This window comes from Zingiber officinale, chromosome 7A (assembly GCF_018446385.1).
Source record: "Zingiber officinale cultivar Zhangliang chromosome 7A, Zo_v1.1, whole genome shotgun sequence".
NCBI classification, from domain to species: domain Eukaryota; kingdom Viridiplantae; phylum Streptophyta; class Magnoliopsida; order Zingiberales; family Zingiberaceae; genus Zingiber; species Zingiber officinale.
In genome coordinates, this window is record NC_055998.1 from 75,942,585 (window position 1) to 75,967,042 (window position 24,458).

Genomic DNA, 24,458 nt, shown 5'->3' on the forward strand with positions numbered 1-24,458 from the left:
AGTTGTAACAATTTTCATCAAATGTGAAGCAATTTGATTGAAATTACATGCTGAATATTGTAACTTTTACCCAAAGTTACTATAATAACATTAAAATAATAATATTTTTTTAAAAAATAAGAAATAAAACATCCACACAGTAACAATTTAACAAAATAACAAAAATAAAAGATGCCCTTTCGAATTTTTTGCTTTTTACACAAGTGCTGCTTCTTATCCTGAATGAAGATCCAGTAGAATGATGAGAAAGAACTAGGGATGTAAAGAATTTGATCACCTGGCTGATGTGAAAACACAAACCCGGGGGCTCACTTGATACGATAATTTGAAAGTAAGAATATACAACAACCAAATATTGGTGTTTCAACCAGGCTCAATTAGATCTATTTTGAATTTCCGACAGCAAAGACAAGAACTGAGAACAGAAAACACATGAATCTACCTCTCAACATGATCATTTTCAAATGCCCAACCTAGCTCAAACGCCCAGCTCGGCTCGATAATGGCATTGGCATCGACATCGACATCGACGCGATGTCGACGCAAATCATCTGGTGATGATCAACAGTGTACTGCCCATTCTGGCTCTAGAGCCTTCCACGTTTGAGGTAACAACAACACACCCCCGTATTGTGCTATTGGGGTGGAACAATCACATTCGGGTTCAGTGACTAACAGAAATCAAGGGCTGAAGACTCGCCTGCAAACAAATGTTATTTTCATCTTGTTAATGTCCTTAAATCTAATTAGTGAGTAAAATGATGATTCTGGGATTAGAGTAGCTTAATTTAAGTTTAATTAATGATTGTGGTACCTTGAAATTCTGGACTCTTCGCCATTTCCATCTCCCAAGGAGGAAAATGTGTTTGTCACTCTTGGCAGAACCATTTCATTACATCCTGTTCAATCACTGAGCGCATGAAAACAACCTCATCAAGGTGTCAGAATATCAACTGTAATTGCTAGTTTAATGATGTGTCTGAAAGTAAGGATGGCGTAGGGCTTCATCAACACTCAAGCGATCCTCCTACAAGACAAATAAATTACAGATGTAAATATGTGAAGGAAAGATATCAACACAAAACAGAAACAGTACGTGTGAAAGCTATTGCATGAAGCAGGAAAGATACTATGTAGTTAGTACAATGTAGCACAATTTAGAGGAGCATATCCTATGAAGAAGATTATGGTGTTCGAGCAAAGATTGCACATCAAAGGATGCACAAGATGAGCTAAAGAATAAAAGACCAACGAAATGCAAAAAAAAAAAAAATCCACAAATTCCTACTTAATTTAAGAAGAAAAAAAATCAAGAATAAAAAACAAGAAATGGACATCCCAAGTAATAATTCAGGGAAGTCCCTTGCAGAGGAACACTTTCTCGGACACATTTGATGTGTCCTAAAGCCTTAAATTATTTGAAGGAAAAATTCTTGGGATTTTCATCCAATTTATGTCATTATACTGATTTGGATCATGTTGATTGATGACAAATAAATATACATTTTTCCTGCATGTAAGTTAAGAGGCAAATGACTTACAGGATGCCATACTAACAACTGACGTACTAATCGCAATGCCCAGGCATCTTGAAATCTGTGGAGAATTTAAAAGCATAAGAGGAACTAATTCTAATTTAATCAGTAATTAGTAACCATAAAAATTCACTGTAGCATATAACTTCAGACTGACCCGATTTTAAGGGGATCTCTACTTTTCACTTGAAGAGAAAAAGACTCTTCAGAACACTTCCAAGAAACAGGCGAGACATCAACCTTAATTGAAAGAAAAAGATATTATCTTACTAGTGTCGTACAAACTTTATTCTCATGATTTTCAATATATATCTACAATGTATGTCATCAATAAGAATAATAATACCAACTACTAAACATCAACTTTTATCACAATCACATTGCTATTTTAAAAAAATGACAAACAATTATGGTTGGTATAGAAAAAAGTGTGAAAGCAGACACCATCGGGAGGTATATTGGATACGAACAAATGAGAATGATAGTAATACAGGGCTTACATGGTCTTTTCTACCACCATTTGGATAATGATTTGGAGATATCCCAGGAATTAAAATGCACATCTCCATGTACGATCTCAATCTGAAACCAAAACATGCAACTAATATATTCAGAACAAATGGCAATGATCATGATCACTCAAAATTGCTATGGATATTAATGCAGTCAAACATCAATGTTTTTTTTTTCATTTTCTTGCATTTCAAAAACATCAGTAGCAATAAATGTAAAAAAGTAGACGGGACCTGGAATGGAGAGATACAAGAGAGCTGTTGTTGCTACAAAAACTAGAGAATTGCATCATTTCAATCATTAATGTTTCTTTTAACATTTAACCACATCTTGGAGGTCAACTAGTCAACTAATATCAGTTAACTTATGTTGGTTTTAATCAATGGTACTTGCAAAAATTAGTTCTGTTAAACATTAAGATTTTGACAAGTTAAGAAATGTTGGGATATATATTTCCAAAGAGATATTGAGCACCCAAAGGCTAGTGATTTATCATAAATAAGTTCAAGAATATATGATGATTATAATATAAAGCGGGCGATATATATTTCTGCAATTAACACCGACAGCTATAGATAGAAGTATAACAATTATAAATTTATTAAAAAATTGCAAATGATCACAGATCAAGTGGAATGGTAAAATGATAAGAGTAACAAGAACCTTACAGAGATTAAGATGAAAATAAACCAAGTTATTACTTGAGATTTCACAAAGAATTTACTTGTAAGCAAGTTCCTTCGTATGGTCACTCCAACCTTCAAGATGCTGGTCCAACAGAGCACGGGTGCGGTCATTTATCTCAAACACATGAGGGGATCCTAAAACTAGTTCTAGCATCACAACTCCCACACTCCACATATCATACCTAGAAAGGAAGTAATGTACAATAAAAGCAAGTTTATTAGCACTCGTGGAAGAGATGAATGAACAGCAAACAGTTGAACAGATGTTTCAAAGGAAGAATGAAAAGTGAAAGGAGAAAACACTTGAATGAATAATATCCTTTAGGAATTTTAATATGAAAATATACAAAGAAGAGAAGAAAGTTGTTAACTTTAGTGTCACGCTTTTTGGCCCCTGAAACCAGCTAGCATTAAGTAAAGCCTCTGGTGGAGTATACTCAAAGGTCTGTTCAGACCTGAAATCCATAAAGGTAAAAGGAGTAAGCAAACCAGATAAAATAGAACAACAATAATATTCAATTAAATAAGTGCATGAAATTTTCAGCAATACTTAAACTCTAAGCTCAAGATTTGCCAATTGATCCAATGGCTAATAAAGCATATAAATCACATCTCAAAATAGACCAAAAAAAATACATCAATGATAAATAGGAATAGACAGGTTGCATCAAAGATATTACTAGCTATTTCAATCTACAACCTAAAGAAGAGAAAAAGGATGATTCTGCCTTATTGCCCAATATAGCAGTCAATAATATTTTTGCAAGTAAGCTGTTCTGTTTTAGCATGACTCGTTCGCCATTTCAAATAAGATCCATGGAATTCAATTTCTGTTCTTGGAAACCTTAGAATGATAGTTATGAAAATATTCTCTTGAAAGATTTCAAACTTCAAAATATGTTTGTACTATCATGCCACTGAAGTTTCTTACCTAGTTGGCCCAGATCCATATAGATGCTTCATGGTGAAATCATCCATAGCACTGCCAAAATCAATAATTCGCCTGTAGAATAAAACAGAAATAGTCTAGTATCAATTTAAAAATAAATAAATTGATGACCCATCTACAACCAAAATATAGAAAACAACCATATTCATATCATTGTAAGTAATCAAGATGAGAAAGGAAAAGGAAAGAAAAAAAGAAAGCTACGACCTAAAGTTGTCTATATTTTAGTAATTATATTAGTAATCACACCTCATCTGGTGCAATAAGCAGTACCTGATGCAGTTCCTTTTCTCTCAAATTGTGGCTGGATGGGCATTAATTTGATTGATTGAAGATCAGAAAAGGAATTCATAAGTTTTACTTCAAGAAAGAAATGAATTGAGCTAACATATGTTACACTGTTGTCTCTAGCAGAATTAAGAGCTCTTAGCAGTCTGTCTAGCTGTCACATAATCAGTACCATTTCTTAATAGATTAAGAAAACAAAATGCAAATTTAATCAAACAATTATTATCAAAATAGTCATCTTTCTGAACCTAGTAAGCATTCTGTTTTCTCAATTTTTAAAAATTGGGTTATGATTGGTCTATCCACCAAATGATCCAGCATTAGTAAATAGAGAACCAAGAGGAAGCCCATAGGTAACTGAAAAAATCTCTTTACATTTTTAGACGATTTCTGTTATCTCCATTAGGAATTTCCCTTGAGCATTTTCCAGTGTCCACATCTTCAAAGCATACAATCATGTTTTCTGCAAACAAAAGAGCACACATTAACTTAACAGTTACTGGTCAACAATGTATATCAAATATGCAGTAAATATACAACTAAATCAGGCAACTAATGCAAGTTTTTGAAATCAAATGATTATAAAAAATGAGAGGAAGTTATTGGTTGATGCAGAATTATATGTCTATCCTAAAAGGTTCCTCTAACAGAGGCTGCATCATCGGTTGATTTGGGATGACATGAAAAGAAATTGAATGTCATTTATATTTACCAAAAACTAATTTGCTCTCAGTGTCAATTTGCCCTCAGTGTCGACGTAAAGAAAAAAGTAATTGCATTTTACATGGCAGAAGTAAATTACCACAGGAAAAACTATCAGTATAAGGAAATTTAAAGCAAGACTTTATGAGTTAAAGTGTAACTGAAATGTAGAGATAAAAGATTGCTGCCTATGAGAATTAAAAATGCATTATGATGGAATGGAATGATCTTTTACTTGTTGCATATCATAATTACAAAGTTCATAAGTAGATATAGGAGAGAAATATGAATCACATGTATTAGAATTAGCAACTAAAACATGCTAGCAAGAAACAAGGTCATAATAGACATACCAGGCTTAATATCTCTATGAGTAATATTACGATCATGACACGCCTTCAGAGCCAGTAACTAGTCAAATTAAAACAGAAACATACAAGACACTAGTCAGGTAAAAAAGGAAACAAACTTGACAAGGCAAAATAAGTATAAAGTAAAACAAGAAATTCCATAGCCAACATGGATGTTCTCTAAGACTCCTTGATCCAACAAGTTTTCCTACATTTTAACCAAATAAAAGCATAAAACTAAAAGGAATGACAATGAGAAAAAATGTTCCATGAAAAGGACATCAGTGTGCAATATCAGTATGAAGAAATGACCTAATATATAATATCAGAACATTAAGTCTATGACAATTATACCATCTAGATCAGATTGGCTTGAGCTCAAGTTTGAACAAGCTCAATAAGTAAATAAACTAGCTTGAACACAATTAAGTTTGGCTTGGCTCGTTTACACCCCTAATTGCCTAACACATGTATAGGCATTAGAAAATCAACTGAAAAATATATGGACAGTGGATCACTTTGTCAGGCCCAATGCAGGGTAACTCTTGTTTGATTGTCTATGCAGACTGTGCTGCAGCATTAAGAGAACATTCCACCAACAGTACTTGAATTTGATGATTCAAAGCTTATGCTTGTGTTCTAACTAAAAAGATGATGTCAAGGTAGCACGGATGCCTTTAAACTCTGAGATATTACCCACCAATTCAGTAATTCAATATCAGAGATATAAGCAAGTGTTTGCCAAAACTAAAGCAGAAATGTACACTTCTTCAATATTTCATGGACAAATAGATGAAATTCTTTAAGTAAATAATTTGCCCAAAATTAACAGAAATCAAACACTTCTATAGAGAGGCATGCCTCAAGGATATTTCTTGGAAGGAGACAGTTCTATTTTTATGCTAGTTCTAGCTTGATGGTCATAATCAATGGATATATAGCAGTAGATTGCTGAAATAATGCCTATGTTGTGGACAGAATTGACATGAAAATTTGTTCTTAATATATCTGTAAAAAGTAAAACATGTTAGTGGTGCAACTAGCAACGTGGCCAATATGTTTACAAGAAATATGACATGTATAGTGCTAATGAAGGGAAATTAATAGAGAACACAAGAAATATTCACACACCAATTGCCGTATGAGATTTTTCATTCCCATTTGCCCATCTTGTGTCATCCTTAACCAATGCCACCACGAAGAAGGACGTAATACTTGCACATTCCTCATTTTTCCATCTGTCTCCTCAGTTGAGAATAATTTTGTTTCTTCTGCTGTATATATTAACTTCGATAGAGACAACCCTTCATTCTTAAAAACAAGCCATAATTCCTTGGATTCTGACTCAAATGATTCTATATATCTAGCTATATTATTTAAACCTTCTTCATAGCTAACTCTGTAATTTCTGGGTTTCGCATTGAACATATCATTCATGGCAGCAGCACATGAATTATTGTTTTGACAAAAACCAAAGGAATCAGATTGCATAGGATATAAGGTCATCTGTGATTCTCCAACAGTACCCACAAGAGACATAGAAGCATTTAGAAACAGTTCCCCAAAGTACTTTTCACGCAGTCCACTCAAATAAGCATTATTTCCTCTCTCCACCTAACAATATATCAGTAAGTCAAACTTGCAAAGTTCACATATAAGAAATGTAAAAATCTACACAAACAATAATTTTGCATCAAAGAAATAATATGAAAAATAATCCGGTGAAAAATCCGCAACCAAAGTAATATATTTCTTTCTCAAATAAAGCATAATGTCCATAGTACTTACTAAATTCGCAACACAATTCTTTTAGAAGCTACTCTGCTGTCAGTCAAAAAGATAATCTGCCATCTTAGTTGAACTAAGCATAGCACAAGCAAGATACTGTCTAGTTACAGAAAATTTTTTATTACAGAGATCACCAAAACTAAGATACCGGTGGGAGACTCAAGCACTAGGCTTCCATCAGGCATATGCCATAAAAGTACAAGACTTCAATCATACACTTTGGTCATACTAAGATGCCATGTGAAGAAACATAACATTTAGGAAGTCCAAGAAAATATTCATTGCATGAATTAGTATAGAAAAAAATACATTAGCAGTCATCAAAATAGTTGTAGGAAAGTTCTATGATTAAAACTTTCCTGGGATTCCATTCGACCTCGGTTTCAATTATCAACTTGTTTCTGACTCTTATAATTTAGGTTAGAGGCTATGTTAGTTCACTTATATTCAGCAACATTTTCCCCTGTTTAAAAAACCAAGGGCGCACAACAAATTACTAACAAAAATAAAGCATAAGTTCAAATATTCAGATCAGGTACATGAATGCATCATTCAATTCTATGTAAACTATACTGCCAATTCTAGGTGGCGTTTGATTCACTCCTAGGAATCAGAATGGGAATGAGTATCATAGATTATGGAATGGGAATGAGTATGAGTTTGGATATCATTTTTGAAAATAATGTTTGATTAGTTGAATATTTTTAATTGGAATCAACCTAAATTTTCTTTTTTTACCCTTAGAGGAAAATAAGAGAAAAAATTAGATGTGAGAGAAAATTGAATGTCAGAGAAAAATATGATGAGAGAGAAAGTGTGATGAGAGAGAAAGTATGATGGGAAAAAAAGAGTGGGAAAGTGTGGTGAGAGAAAATGGGGAGAGAGAGTGTGATAGGAGAGATTGAGGAGAGAAAAAAGTATGATGAGAGAGAAAATGTCTTGAGAGAGAGTGTGATGGGAAAAAATGAAGTGAGGGAAAGTGTGATGAGAGAAAATGAGGAGAGATTGAGGAGAGAGAATGATGAGAGAGAAAGTGTGATAGGAAAAATGAAGAGAGGGAAAGTGTGATGAGAGAAAATAAGGAGAGAGAGAGTATGGTAGGAGAGATTGAGGAGAGAGAAAGTATGATGAGAGAGAAAGTGTGATGAAAAAAATGAGGAGAGAGTGTGTAATGGGAGAGAAAATGCGATGAAAGAGAAAGTATGATGTAAGAGAATGAAGAGAGAAAAAATAAGGAGAGAGAGTGTGTGATAGGAGAGAATACAGGGAGAAAATGGTAGAGAATGTGTCATGAGAGAAAGTATGTTGAGAGAGAAAGTATGATGAGAGAGAATAAGGAGAGAGAAAGTATGATGAAAGAGAATAAGGAGAGAGAAAGTGAAATGAAAGAAAAATTGAATAAATATATTAAGGGTATTTTTGTCCAAAACTTTAATTTTCATTCTCATTCCTATCAAAGCCCAAGGGAAGAGGTGAGTTTCATCAATACCCAAGTTTTGGGGTTTCATTCCAAAATTTGGATTCTATTCTCGTCAATCAAACACAAGGTTTGGGAATGAATCCATTCCCTCATTCCCAAACCCCTAAACCAAACGCCACCTAAGGTAGAGTTTGGTTAAATGATGGGAATGACTATGGGTATGAGTTTGATAGGAATGTGGAATGAGAATGAGAATGGGAATGAAACCCACCTAGTTATATGGGTTTGGCTGATTCCCATAAATTTGGAAATCATTCCTAAATTAGCATTCTCAAACCCACAATCCAAACACTATCTTTTACTATCATTCCATTCCTTCATTCCCAAACCCACCAACCAAACACCCCCTAAATCTTTTGATCACTTTTTAACTAAATATTGCTTAAGAAGATCTAGACTAAGTTCAGGATTCATTGTAGTATTGCCTAAATGTAATTAGCAGTTAGCACCCTACATAGAAGAGATGTTCACCAAAGTAGTTAACAAAAATTCTACCAATTGAAAACTTTATAAACCAATACCTAGCAAGTTCTTCTACAATAAATCTAGAACAAGGTACAAAAAAAAGTAAGATAATGGAGCATGAATAAAAAGGCTGATTTATTAACTCATGACCGTATGAATCTCTCAAGTTCTTTGACATTCCAAATGCCCTTAACTCACTGAATGTCTGGGGAAGCAAAACGATTCAAATTTTCTCTCACTGAAGATACTGAAAAATTAAACAGACAAAATAAGTGTGCAGAGTATCTTACCATTATCCTTTTCAGAATGAACAGATTGTCATCATTCTGATCAGAAAAGCAACGTTTATTAGATGAATTAGTGTTTGCATTGCTACTACACTTAGATTCCTCCATTTCTATAGTGCTAGCAAAATGATAGAACATTTTGTGGCTGCTTTTGTATGCATCATTATCCAAGGAACAATTCCAGTGAAACGCCAACCAAACTTCACCATAAGATCCACGATCAAACCTTCTCTTTAAAACATATCTAAGACATCAGATATATTTGAAATAAATAGTAGAGCTAGTTAGGAAAATATAACAAAACAACAAAAAACAGAAAAGGTAGAGAGCCAAGTGTTCTGACAGAATAATAAAAAAACACTCAGTGGCAAAGATGCATAGCAATAGTTAACACATAAAGTAATTACTAATTTAGGGATGGGTTCAAGTCCATTCTCTTCCTACTTATTCATCCACCAGTCTAAAAATTGAGCAGTCATGTTATAGACTCCCCATTCTCTTTTCTGTAAATAGGCTCACATCAAATTACTATGAACTTAGCGTTTGGTATAAGTCCATTTTCTTCCTCATTCACCAAAATTGAGTGGTCATGTTATGTCCTCCCCTTTCTCTGTAGATAGAATTGCATACAGCATCAACTTAGAAATTTATGGATCCAAAACCTTTGTGCCATGAAAAACTTACAAGAAACCATTATAAACTACAATTCACTAATTCAGGCATAACCATACTCAAAGTTCCTTCTCCACAGAACTTTTGCACATAAAATGTCACTGCCAGAAAAAAAATTAAGTGATAATATTTGTGTCACTGCACAACAAAATGGAATGGTAAGGTAATCTGCTGAAGGATGCAGATGCCGGGAAGACACTATTATAGTAAGCTAACATACCTTAAGCTGGACTTGCATATAATTTGTAGAAGAGCTATTGTGAAAATATAACTTATCTTTGTTTATGTGAGGCTAGTTTTGTCTAAGTTTAAATTTGAATTACGGTGCCTTGTAGTATGTCCATATCAAAATAGTTGGCACTAACATGTTTTTTTTGTTGCCATTGCTACAATTTATATCCATGCTCCATTCCGATCACACCACTCATTTTCACTTCAAGATAAGTAATGGTGTGGTTGGCCACAATAGCGGTCATACCCAAACAGTGGGACTAACACATTTAGTCGTTGATACTGTTGCTTCATATGTCCATGCTCCATCCCAACCACCATAGCTCATTTTCACCTCGTGATAAATAATGGTGTGGTTGGCCACAAAAGTGATATGGATGTGTGTGCATGATGCACCTCATCTCCCCAAAGCCACAACCACCACATACAAGTCAATGAAGAGAAGAGAGACCTGGATATTCAAAATCCAGCAATATGTTTTTGACATCAGAAAGGATTTTCAACATGCATATCAAGGATGTCGGAATTGCAAAAAGATTTCAATTACCATTTGGTTCTCCACCTCTAAGGAACCAAAAGATTCAAGATTCCCGTTCTTTAAACATAACAAAAGCAGGTCCACACCTTTCCCAAGCATTCATAGCATGACAACACAAATTAGGTAATAAGCAAAAATTAAGAAAGTTTTTCCATTGAGCAAGAATGAGAAGAGATACCTAAAATTAGGTAATTTGTATCCAAATGACTCTGAAGATTCAGTTCTGATATCACTGTAAGGGATGGAGTCAAGCAAACCTAGAAAATTGACAAACACATCAGGACTAGTGCATTGGCCCCTGTCTCCATCATGGATCCCAAAGTGCCAGCATAGTTTCTGGTCATTATAAAGTTTCAATGGCCCTCCACCTAAGCATTCCAAAGTGACAGAAAAATTCAAAATACATAAGAAAGTTCGTAGTTGTCTGAGAAGATAATGCATGATATGTAAATAAAAGCCACTTAAAATTGTGGCAAACAGCACATTAACCCCCAAAGAAGTCTAATTATGCTCATCCTAAAAGGCAATTGTCAAAAATTGAAAAGGTACACGTTCCATATGGGAAAAAAAAACAAAATAGAAAGACAACCAAGGAACACTTAATCCAAAATCAATGTTCAATGTGCAGAACCTCAAATAGAAAGCAAATGACATGTAAGTCACACTGTAGAAGAAACTTAAAGGATGAAAAATAGCACATTAACCTCGTATAAATCTAACAACAATCATCCAAAAGACAATTGTCAAGAATTGAAAACGTAGGGAGAAGAAATACAGGAGAAAGGACCACTAAAAAACCAACAAAGGACCACCAAATCTCAAACCAATATTCGATATGCTGGACCTTGGCAGTTGCTGTGTATGAATTATGAAATGTGAAACATGTAGGAAAAAGCATCAAGTCTGGAAATAACTGATCCTACACAGTTCCTAAATTTTAAATATATGGCCTGCCGAATGCAGAAATATAACATACATATATGGAGAATTAAGAATGTTTAGTAAGATAATTATGTGCCAAGACTTGAGAAACATATATAAAGTTCAGCAGAGAGTAAATAATATAAGAAAAGGTTACTATAATTCAAAATATTATAACCATCAAAATAAAAAAAGGAAAAAAGTATCAACATGTTTCTTAGTATCCACAAATATAAATGATAAGGAAAAAAGAAAAAGAAACACCTGGTAAGTAACATATAGGAAGCTACAATGTCATAGTTACTTGTTTGTAATTAATATATATTAGTTAATCATCATCTTATTTTATTTGTATTAATCCAAAAACGTGAATGAGAGCCTTGGCACAACAGTAAAGTTATTGTCATGTGACCTAGAGGTCACGGGTTCGAGTTGTAGAAATAGCCTCTTGCAAAGTAAGGTAAGATTGCGTATAATACACCCTTCCCCGGATCCTGCATTGGTGGGAGATTCGTACACCGGACTGTCCTTTATTAATCCAAAATTGTGGCTTTGAATTTACAGGTAGCCAGGTATGCAAAAGCTACTCTTGATCACATAAATTGCATTTGACAGAAGAATTCCTAGTGTGCCACGTGAATAACCCATCAAACCAAGACTTTGAAAAATGGAAGTTTAGTTATTATGCTTTTACTTTAAATTAGATGCTCTAAAATTGAGGATTATTTCCCATAAATGGTTGTGAAATGTTGATCTACACCATTCTGAAATACTTATAGAACCTAAATATAGTAACCTAAACTGGTTAACCTATTACAACTTTAGATAGAAATGATAGCCAGAAAAGATCATGGGAATGTATGTTCTCATAAATCAAAATTTCAATGTTTTGTGAATAGGGAGGAATGACTTACTATGAAATGGTACTTCTGAGTCAATTAATGAGCCATGATCTCCACGATTTTGAAATACTTTTGGTGATTCAAAAACATAATCTGTGTGCTCGTTTAGATTTTCTGACAGATAGAAACAACCAAGTTTCCTCTGTTCTGTTTCAACCTGCAATAAGAGTGAGTACAAATAACAGTTAAGCTAGAATGAAGGATGCATTTAAGTTTGAGGGGAGCAATACGATCAAAAGCTCAAGGTTCTAATCATTTAATTTTTTGACACACTATTGAATTTGTGTTAAGTAAAATAAACCATACAAATATACCTTATGCAGATCCCACTACCTAAACAAATTAAACTCTTCATGAACAAAATGACTAAAATAAGTAGATTATTAAGTGGCTGACAGTTACAGAACATAGAACTGGCATGTATCAGCATTTTTCCACACAGTTTGCATACAACTTGCAAAAATGGAGAATAAATGAAAATGGATAATACAAATTTTAGAACTGAATTCTCACCAAAAACCTATTGAACTTTGATAATATCTGGTTCGAATATTCAATAGATATGACACCTGAAGCACTTGCATCATTTTCTAGCAATATTGGCAAGAAAAAAATGAGAGTTTATTAGATTTAAAGAAAGAGAAGAACTCAAAAGGATATCTTAAATGCTACAGCAGCTGCAAATGGTATAATATTAATAAAGCTAATAATTAAAACAATTACCAGAAATTGTGCACTACCTAATTCTTTCAGCAAATGCAGCGATGATGAACCAGAGGTTTCTTCTACATTAAACTCATTTTCCACATAAATTCTAGGTATACTATTAGGTTTTAGAGGAATGACTACAGCAGCCATGTTGTCGATGGCTCCCCTTTCAAAAGCAGTATTAACTAAAAGATCAGCCAAAGAGTATGGCATGTTGTTGATATATTCCAAGTGTGCATTAGCTTTTACTTTCTCATACCATAACAGATCACAAACTTCTTGCATGGTAAGCTTTTCAAAGACTCCATCAGATGCAGCAATCAGATAAGTGTCATTCATTGTTATGTGTTGCCAATCTGTTACCTCAGGTGTAGAGACCACGCCATATCTAACCATGATCAGGAGCAACACTTGGTGAGAGATGATTCAAAATGAAAATTAAAGTACAAAAATATCAAACAGAAATAACCAATAAAACTAAAAAAAACAATTTTAAAATGCTGATATTGCTACATTTAACTATCTAAAATACTGATTAAAGAATCTAGAATATACTTCCCTGAACCATCAGAAACTTGTCCAATGCATACAAACGAAGAAAATGTTTGTGGGATTTCAGACATGAGAAACCATAAGGATGAATCCGACCATATTGAAAGATATTTCATAGGCCAAGTCAAATAAGATTTCATCACAATGACTGTTAAAGGCTATGATATTATTTCAGAACTAAGACGGTCATTCTCCATTCCATGGCTTGCAAGTTAAAGAATCAGTTTAACTTTGAATGAACAATTATTTGTACATACAGATCATGAGCCTTTTTTCTTTTTAATTTTACCTGTTGCTCTGATTGTTGGTGCAATATCCCTCAGGTCAAGGTTGACCTGGGTGACCAAGCTGAGTCTTGGTTTGAGTTTAGATGTTTGACAATAAGAAATTGATTGAAGAAGAGCCTGTGCTGACGGAACATTGCACTTTTCTCGTCGATGTCCCGAAGTCTGCTATGGAGAAACACGAAGCTTCGAAAACGGGCTGTGTTATGAAGCGGGACGAACCTTGGCTAGTGAAAGTCCGCGGGAAGCCTGCGTAACCCGCAGGCCGGCTGTGAAGGAGTCCCGCGAAACCCTAGAAAACGGTGCGCTGAGGCCGAAAGTCAGCGAGTGAGTGGCTTAGGCGTGGTGAAGCTAGTGGCTGTCCACTAAGTGAGTGAGCTAGTGTCATGAAGCAGAGGCAGGAAAAAGTGACATCGGACGTCTAGCGAGACCGGAGGAACGTCGGTGATCGTGGGTAAGGTGCAAGAATCATGTATCCTTGACCGCATTGTTGGATGAACTGGCATGAATGAAAGGTCTATGGGTCGAAGGATTGAAGTCGAACGGTCTTGTGGTCGACTGACGGACAAACGTACGGATGGTATGCATATGCTCAGGTTGACCAAGGTCGACCAACTTGGTGGACCGATGAATCGATCCGCTCCTGAGAACAGATCACCAGTCGATAGACAGACGGCTTCCGTCCTGCGAACTCGATCGATTCCGCGATCGATTCGATCGGATTCATCATCGGATCGGATGATCATTTGAGCAGGGCCATACCAGTTTGGCTGCCAGCGGCCCAATCGATCACTGTGTGCTCGATCCTCCGGAGCAGGCGCTGCATGATCCAAAGCCTCCGCGATCGGGCTCCCGTCCGAAGAGCACGGACGACGATCGGGATCCCGAATCGGGAACGATAAATCGGCGGATAAATAAAGGCGTGATTCTTTCACGCACCGCTCTCATCTTCGGATACGCCATCTCAAAGCTCGCGATGGCCGCTCCCTTGGCTTCCGAGGCCTCCCGCTCTCCTCTCCGAGCGGATCGAAAGCAAGAAGAAGCTAGGTTAGGGGTTTTGATTAAGCTCAGGCTTGTTTAGGATTGTTCTTCCCTCCTCTAACTTGTCGTCAGAGTCTTCAGTCTTCGCCCCGCTTACCTGGAGGTGTTTCGTAGTGGAGAGGTGGCGGTCAGCGTGCGGGTGGATCCTGATTAGTCACCCTTTGAGGTGGATGATACATCTAGTAAAAGTCCTTGTGTCGCGTATTTGTATTATCGATTTACACGATATTCGAAACAATCAACCTTGAGCGATGATACGACCGGCACAGGCGCGACGAGCTATTCACCCCCCTCTCTATTTACTACTCGGTATAGGTCGAGCAGCATCTTCACCTGGGAATCATCATCACGAAGGGTCAGATAACAAGAAAAGCTAGAGCTGGGTGAAGAAGATTGCAGCAAAATTCAAGTTGATTTTATCAAGCTCTCGACAGATCTGATCAGATGCAAACCCAACGGACTTGATTTTTGGCTCCACATTCATTATCTAGTTGACTAAGTCGATTCTCGAAATCAGAATCAAATTTTTTACGATGGAGATAGGACAATGGTCTCGGAAGTTTTGAAGCCACGATTCGGCAAAGTACTCAAAAGGAGCATGGAAAGACCAAATCCAAAACCCATCAATGTGAGGCGACGATGACCAGTTGACTGCTTTGGTCAATTTATCAAGCAACATCTTGGAACAATGGAGAGTTTGAAGACGCAAGGAGCGTTGGAAGCGAATCGGCGAATTCAGTTCATGAGATCCCTCCATGCATTCTTGCAGAATCGAGGAGAATCCAAAGAGGGCGACTCACGATCAGAGCCGACACCAGAGGAGGACGACTGACGCGGGAGACCTCCGCAGAAGAAGTTCAAGTTTATCTTCTTGGGGAAATGAATGAATGCACGGCAGCGGAACGCAAGGGAGGGCATACTCCGTTTTATTATTGCAGTGAAGAGCCCACGCTCTGAGAGAGAGCGATCATCGTGACACGATCAGGAGGAAAATCCCGTCCAGGCCAAAGACGAAGAGATCAAGAAGTACTCAGGGTCAAGAAAATCAAACGGAGGAGAATCAAGATCGGATCAAGAGGAAGCTTCTACCTCCGGAAGAGATGAAGAAGAAAGTATAAAATATTTCATTAAAATAAAATCATATTATATGCTCTAGAGGTGTAGGGGTCTGAGATAGAGTGCCTAAATCTGGCCCGAAGGGCCAAGAAGAAGGCCATGGCACAGGTGCCTGGCAAGCGCTCGCGCGGAGGAGATCATCCTCCTGACCAAAGAAGAAAGGAAGGCGGAGAAGGGTTATATGCTTCTTTCTGAACATCAGGGTTCATCATCAACTCGAGGTGAAAGAAGATGGTCAAGGCTCAAGGCATTCGCTCGGGGAGCTCGGTAAGAGAGGTAACATTTTCAGTACCTTTACATTATGGTAAAAGCGTATGATAATTCTAACTTATATCATTTTAATGCTGTTACCATGTTTTGTGAAATGTTAGCGTGATATGTTAAAGAAGAAAACGTAAGCTACTGTTCAACCCCCTACTAAGGCTGAGCGTGGTAAAAAGTCTGGCAGCAGAACTAGGATTTTTGGAATCTGGAGCCCGAGAAACAAATATGTCAAATTAATCAAATGAAAAATCTAAAGCTAAGGACTGTGATAGAAAATCAAGTCTCGAGGTCAAGACTTGATAAATGGAAAAGACCCAAAAAAGGATGGAAAATATCCTAGGGCAAACTGAGACGTGGGTGACAAATAGCTAGTCTAGGTCTAGAGCAATAGGAGTCATCATAATCTAATGGCCAGGTTTCGGATCTACTGAGCAAGTGCCAATGATTCTACACTAGTTCCATTGGACGAGGGTCTAGCCAGCTAATACTAGGGAAGTCCCTAAGAGTATGCAATAAATGTGACGCGATCTAAGACTTACAAAGTTTAAGAAAGTCACAAAGTTACAAGGGAGCTATCCTAGAGTCGATTAGAAATAACCAGAATGCGCTTCCCACAACCTTCAGCAAGATGTGTGAGTGAAGTTATCCAGTAGTAGTGCACCTAAAGCATCCAGGAGCAGATAGTTCTAGTTCAATCCCGTGACGGTAGTAGAGTGTCAACACTATTGTGGGTAGTTAACCCGACTGGGAAGGAATCAATCGGAGCAGCTTTTCGAGTTTGTTCTCAAATGAAATGGAACACTATCATTACTCAAAGAGTAAAAATGTGTCAAATGGTGAAAATTATTTTTATTCTTAAAATGCGGCAAAATTAAAACCTGACCTTGAAATACAGTCGATTTGGTATTCTCGAAATTTCGTAATGCAATCCGCAATCCGGCCTTGTAATCACTTCTGAGGAAAACGGAATACGCCAACATTCGAGACGGCGTTGATTTTTTCATGTCATTAAATCAATAATTAGAAATGCCAACTAAGCTGCGCATCTCTAGCTAAAGATCTCTCAGAAAAACAATCTAGTTTTAAGGTTAGAGTTTAAGAGCAAGACTTTAATACTTTAGAATGGAATCTGGTTATTATATAATTTATTTTTCGCCAACGATGTCATCATCATCTACTTTTCGTATATTGAATTGTTTTAGATAGATGAAACCAAATACCGTATTGCATACGTCGTTCACGACATTCATACATTATTCATTTAGTAATAGATATTTTTAAATTATTAGTATTTTTCAAACCTTCAATTTTATTATTAAGTTTAATCTTTAAACTAGGATAACGGCATTTAACAACAATTATTGACAAGCTGACATCCTAGTGGTCATAATAATCAGAACGCCCAGCCTGAGCCTATAGTGTCGTGATAGATTGAAGGTAAGGCAAATACTCTATCGAGACTATACTGTACAGTGACTCAGTGATCAGATGTAGATAGATTATTATCTGAGGATAGACAGCGAGATGTTAGATTGATGAAACAAAACTCAAATGTTGATTTAGTGCTTCTTTTGAGTTTTTAGGTTCATCAAAACACGTATGTGTTTTCCCCATCATGGGAGAAAAGCTAAATACAAAGACAGTACGTCGTCACGCGTTACATGCGATGAACACATGGATATTCGGTTTTGAAAATGTTTTTAAAATGTTTTGGAAAACCTTGGTGAAGGCTATTTTTGATAGTAATCATCATTGAATAGTTATAAACTTGAAGAAAACACTAAAGTTTTTGCAAGTTTTCAAGTTTGTGTCAATCTTTAAAATATGATGTTTTTTCATAGAAAGCTATTTTTCCATGATTAAGTAAAGTATACCTAAATAATGTCTATACAATTTCTGATTTGGATTTTTCAGAATTTTCTAGGGGTTTCGGTTTTGGTGGTAAATGGAATTTCAGCAACTATCAAGTCCTCGATCGATCCATGGATCGATTGTGGATCGCGAATCGATCTCGCAATTGTCGATTCCGATTCATGACGAAGCGTCCGGTCCGGATCGGTTCGACGGGTCGAATCGAGAATCGATCGCTGGATCGAGTCTGAAAATTCATCGATTGAACCAACTCATCGATCCAGTTTGCTGAAGCTTGACATTGCATGCTCTCAACCTCTCAGTCTAAGGTAACCATTCCAACCCTAAAATACGTCATACATACAAAGAGTGTTCGTCGTGTAAACCAGGACGATTGGTTAAGGAAGGCCTGAAGTTAGGTTGAGGTTTGTTTCAATTTTTGAATATTTGAACCTCAAACTTCTAAATTTGGGTTCCTAAAGGTTTAGGGATTCCGAGTCATTGTTGGTGTAATGACAGAAGTCACCACCATGTCTTTAGGGGGAGGGACTCTTTAAAGACATGAAAAATTATTTTTCATGAACCTTGGAAGGTGGTTAACCTTCTTTAAAGAAAATGCTTATGGATGAGCTTTTGAACTTGAAATGGGGGGTGGATATCCTCATTATTTCAGGCGGAACTCGCAGTGGTTGATAATGCCTGTGGAGTACGTCGTTTATGCACAAGAAGTTAAGATAAATGAAGCGGTACGTATGGACCTTCTTCTCGGTTTCATCGTCACAACAGACACGATCATGTCTCGCAGTGACGCAAGTGCTGACGCTAACTCTGGAGAGTGTGTCGCCAACAAAATTTGTCGATTACCCAAAATGTGGTGTACCAATTGGGGCAGTCGGCGTTCACGATCTAGGCCCCACGAGAAGTCTGACCTACTGTTAAGTGTAGCGTGGGAGAGCAATTTATATGTTCGATTACCTAGTGGCTAATCGAAGGCTATGGATTGTGCTATCAGGATTTACTACTCGCGGTATGATCCGGTCGAGTGCCACACAGCTCGGTTCGACGAGGATCAAAGGAGAGTCTCGACAGTCTGTAGTCGAGTTAGTTTATGTTATATAAATTCGATTCAAGAGAGTGTCAAGAGCGAGTAGGATGATACTTGATACTTGTCGGAGTGGTGTGTCAGGCGGTATACGAGCCAGGCAGGTGGAGGAGTGGTGTCAGAAGAGTAGAGAGCGAAACCCTTGTTCGAAAGTCTGGGAAAGAGCGCGCGTGAGGCCGTGAAAACTACGGGAAGGATGAAGGTTGTAAAGAAAGTCACAGTGAGCGCCAGTGATGCGGGAAACTCAGTGGCGTAGGTGAAAGTCACAGTCGGTCACCGTCCCGTGAGCAGCCAGGGATCGATCATCCGTGTCGAAGTCCGGCATGGACGTGGTGTTGGAAAGAAGAGGTTCCTGGATTCGAGATCGATATTGCATTGCAGGAACAGGTACAAGTAGAGGAAGGGTGACCGGGTTTAGTGGCGATGTGTACCCCACAGTCGAGGTCGAGTTTCCGATGTCGAGAGGCTCGAACCGGTTGAGGTCGAATTGCGTATGTCAATCGATCGAGGGTCAGATCGATACAAGGCTGCGATGGGATCGATTCAAGGTGGCCCGTCGGCTAAGATCGATCAGATCCGATTGGATCCGAGACGCCTTAGATCCGTTCCAATCGATCGCGTGATCAGATCGACGCTGGTCGCTGCGGATCGATCGGTGGATCGCTCGATCAGGGATGGAGCATCAGCTGATGGATCGATCGTTTCCGTAGATCGAGCGCCCGTAGCACGAGATCCACTACCTGATGGATCGAAAATCGATGTGGTCAATATCATCGGACCTGGACGATAAAGGCCGGCGCGCTCGTTTCGCTTGAGCTCTTCACCGCTTCTGATCCGGCCATTCCTTGCCCTCCGCGCGGCCTTCTCGTGGATCACTTTCTTCGAAGCCTCAAGTCAGAGAGCGGATCGAAGGCAGAAGAAAGCTAGGTTAGGGTTTCTTGTATTCAAGAATGCTAGTTTCAGCTTGTATTTTGTTTCTTCTTCTTGTACGACCAAGTCTGTGGGCTTCTCCGCCCCTCTCAGAGTTACCGAGAAGGAGGGCGCTTCGTAGTGGAGGGTCGCGTGTGGATCCTTGGATTAGTCACCTCCTTCCGAGGTGGATACAAAACCTAGTGTTAGCGTGGTTGTCAGATTTGTCGATTTTCCTCACGCCGTATATTCTTCAAGAAACAATCGAGCGGCGGACACGAGCATGCAGCATCACGAGAGTTATTCACCCCTCTAGCTACTTTGGTCCCGCATGTGAACATGACCTTTAGGATAGATAAGTAATGCTAGATGGTTAGAAATATCATCCAAGAAATAGAGGATAATGATCCATCTATTGCTATATTTAGGAAGAAGAGGACAATGGACACTTTAGAGATAAGAGAATTACTTTTTAAAGCCAATGTCACCTATAGCCCGAGATACAGCCAACTGACCATTCACCCTAGCCACACCAGCCCACTCAACAATGTGCCCACCTGCAGCTTCAATTCGGCTTCTTTCATCTTCTCTATCAGCATGATGGTCCACAGTAAGCTCTTTAACATAATAAACTGGTTCACTTTTTATTGCCAACTTCAATAGTCTGCGCTCAGCAACAGGGAGTATAGCACCTTCATTTCTTCGTCTCATTAACCTCGACAAGTTACCTACGATATACAAGAATAATTATTTTGTTTAGAATAATTATCAGATTACTTCAATACCTATTGTCTTCATATATCAATTGCTACAGGAATAACTTCACAAGACAATGCAACCGGCCTGAGTGACTGTAACTGATGGATTAGTAAGTTAACATGTCCAAAAAAAATGTTAGCTTGGTTACTCTGCATTAAAACTGATTTTCAAAGGGAACCAGAGACAAAGTATTGAACCAGTTTTCAGTAAAATGGTATGCAAAAGAGAGGAATGTAACAAGAAACAGAAACCTCTTCGATTATGACGGTCTGAGTCTTCTGTACACATAAGTATTTTCGAGTCACCAACATTAACAGCCAAAATTTCGCCATTTACAATAAGCACAACAGCAGCAGTAGACCCTGACTCAAAATTATTCTGCAAAGCTTCCTGCAAAGTTATAAACAAGGAGTTTCCTTTAGTCCACAAGAAGCAACACATGAACTACAATGATAATTAAGAATAAAAATCTACAATTGCCTTGGAAAATGTAGCATCAATATCCTGGATTGTCCTCAACAAAGACTCCTTTAGTATCTCCTTATGAAAAGTCCGATCAAATATTCTTGTCGATATCCAGATGGATCTGTGATTTACAATACCATATTATTCAAAAGATTTCTATTTCTAACATACTTAAAATCATCTCAATGATGTGATTAAATAAAAATTAAGGCGAGTAAATTTCAAAAGGACCATGTAACCACATGAATGTAAAAACTGTCATGCTGTGAATTATCAGAATCAGGAAGATCAGGTATTTTTGTTGATTGGACCACTTCAATGCAGTAACTAAATCAATATTTAATTATATATACTATTGTGAGACGGTGGAGAAAGTAATGTGTTCCTCCAATAGGTAGATGTTAGCGAGATGAAGATAATCAAAATTGTAGCAAACCATCCCAGAAAGAAGTTAGAACATAAGGGAGCTAAAAATTAACATAGGATCTGGAAGATAATCAACAGATAGAAAACACAACACAAATTATGAATATGAGAAAAACATGAACAAAGGAAGTAATGGTTAATCTATTGAGAGAGAGTACTTCTCTGTATATTGGTACTGCCATTTCTGCATTTGCAAAGGCCTAACAATTTCAAACGACAAGCCATTCTCTTCATATATCAATTTATGAGTAGATCTCTTCATAGCTGATGAATATATTCCATCCAAAAGGAAATAGAGATGGAGGATAAAGTATTCTAGCAAAAGCTTTGAAGCCATATCGCTTGCCTCGGCCCCGTTATGTCCATCAAAAATAGCTACTAGTCCAACATCAAGCTCCTCAATTCCTTTTCTACCTATTCAATTATAAAACATATGTTGGAAATTAAAATGATGGACCAATTCGCAAGTCACAACTTAGTCAAAAACCATGCAAAATTTATTTTGAGGCCATGTTAGATCTATGGTCACAACAATTCTGAATAAAAGAACTACATGTTTTCCAGTTCCAGTTTAAAACATGCTATAACTTAAAATCTGAATTCATGTTGTTGAGTTTTAGCATCAGTTCATGTGCATTTGTGATGAAAATACAAAGCCTATCTCAAGAGAGTACAGTATAATGTAGTGCAATGTATGACTAGTAAGAAATGACTAGATTTTCAGGCGCAGAATTAGCAAAGCAACCAAATGGTCACTTGCAATCTGTATTACTCTAAATTTTGGTATCCTACAATGAGAACCCCGAATAAGACCAAACGTCGGGTCGAAGCAAAGCGATCGCGTACCGGCGAAAGGGATCCGCATGCCGAGGGCGCAGACGACGCGGTCCTCCTGAGATCGGCGACGGCCTTGGTGCACCGCTGCCTGGCAATTGGACTGCGGGAGGCGATGGCTGTGCGGGAGGAGCGTCCACCTCGGGCACTTGGCCGAATGAAAAACGGCGGGCGCGCCGCCCTCCCTGTAAACAGAGAGGCATGTGAGAGATTCGCCAGAGTTGGGCGGAATCGAGCTGAGGAAGAGGACAAATCCAAAGGAGAAAAAGAAGACGGAAAGAGAGGAAGCCGAGGGAGTAACAGACATTTGATCGGACCGAAAAAGAAGGAGGAAGAAAGAAAAAGGAAAAAGAACGAAGAAGATTAATAAAAGAGTAATTCACAGAAAATTCCCAGAATAAAAAACTTTATTGTTATCTAATAATATTAAAAAATTTAAAAATAAAAATAATTACTCTTACATTTTAAATTAAAATAAAATACATTTTCAATTAAATTGAGCATAATTTTTTTTCTATTTAATATAATTTTTTATTAATTCAGTATCATTTAAAGAGAATCTAGTATATTTTTCTCCAATTGAACATTATTTAAACAGAATTCAATATATTTTTCATCCAATTAAATTAGAGAAAAAGTCGTGCTCAATTTGATTAAAAATATATTAGATTATTCTAATTTAATGTACTTAATTTAAGAGAAAATATACTCAATTTTATAATTTTTTTATATTTAAAAAAGATGAGAGGTAATTAGGTAAATTAATATCTATTATGTTTAATTAGGGAATAGAAAATTGAGAAAGATTTTTTTCTAAGTTAATATAATTCCTTCTAAATTCAGTATTATTTTAAAAGGATCTAGTATATTTTTCATCCAATCAAAATGGGAAAAAGTCATGCTCAATTTAATAGAAAATATATTAAATTCTAATTTAATGTGTTGAATTTAAGAAAAATTATATTTATTTTTAAATGTTTTATAAAAAATATGAAGAATAATTAAATAAATTTATATCAATTATGTTTCCTAAATTTTTACTTGTGAATAGAACTGTATATAAATTTTTCCTTAAAAAAAATCAAATAACCAAATCACCCTCATATGTTTAAAACTATCAAATCAAATACCAAAAATATCCATCTGACTTTCGCCCTAAGGCCATCCACATCAATATCCTCATCCAAAATCTAAAATTTAAGATAAAAGAACTACTTTATTAAATTTAGATATCCATTTTTCACTACATGATACATCAACTTCCCTATAATTTATCATATATTTATTTTTTTATTATTTTTTCTTTTTCCTTCATATTTTTTATTATTAGATGGAGGAAAGAGATAGAGGAGAAAGAAACTTTTTATTATTAGAGGAAGGAGAGAGAAATTTTTTATTATTAGAGGGAGGAGAGAGATAGTATTTTAATGTTTAGGGAATAGAATTCATTATCTAAATTTAAAAAATTGCTATTCATAAAATGTATATTTAGGGAATGAATAGAGTATGATGTTTTTTTAATACAAAATGTAAAATTTAAAATAAAAATTTAATTTAAGGTAATTAATATGAATACTCTCTACTCGTTTGAAACAAGCCAACCGCTTGACCAATTGCGGTCTATTTATTTCAGGTGAGTGAAGAAGCAGGAGGCAGAGTTGAAACGAGCAAACGTCAATTTGTCGCCCACGAGCATTTACCAATGCGTTTCAGATGCAGACGAAAAATCACAGTTAAATTGTCTATGGGGGCATAAATCGGTGTCAAATAATCTCTGTCCGAAGTATCCACGTGTTGAAAAATATTGAGAATTCGTCGCAGACAGAACACTAATTTTATG

At 36.7% G+C, this 24,458-nt stretch overlaps 1 protein-coding gene across 4 annotated transcripts; it reads right to left on the reverse strand.

The window, feature by feature from the left end:
* Positions 1 to 282: 282 nt before the first annotated feature.
* On the reverse strand, positions 283 to 22,955 carry LOC122001564 (probable inactive protein kinase At3g63330). Of its 4 annotated transcripts, XM_042556378.1 has the most exons (21): positions 22,631 to 22,955; positions 21,943 to 22,198; positions 21,374 to 21,479; positions 21,145 to 21,283; positions 20,604 to 20,862; positions 13,048 to 13,403; positions 12,821 to 12,897; positions 12,320 to 12,464; positions 10,663 to 10,852; positions 9,047 to 9,287; positions 6,155 to 6,637; positions 5,027 to 5,084; positions 4,347 to 4,434; positions 3,666 to 3,737; positions 3,106 to 3,189; positions 2,773 to 2,916; positions 2,036 to 2,117; positions 1,693 to 1,775; positions 1,542 to 1,596; positions 815 to 1,027; positions 283 to 700 (listed from the first exon to the last, which is right to left on the reverse strand). In XM_042556378.1, exons 1-20 carry the CDS (start codon positions 22,923 to 22,925, stop codon positions 968 to 970), a joined length of 3,273 nt encoding a protein of 1,090 aa, XP_042412312.1. In that variant the 5' UTR covers positions 22,926 to 22,955; the 3' UTR covers positions 283 to 700; positions 815 to 967. The 4 variants fall into 4 exon arrangements, with proteins under 4 accessions (XP_042412312.1, XP_042412313.1, XP_042412315.1 ...); XM_042556379.1 differs by lacking the exons at positions 1,542 to 1,596; positions 1,693 to 1,775; XM_042556380.1 differs by lacking the exons at positions 283 to 700; positions 815 to 1,027; positions 1,542 to 1,596 and having other exon boundaries at positions 1,728 to 1,775; positions 2,750 to 2,916.
* Positions 22,956 to 24,458: the final 1,503 nt, after the last annotated feature.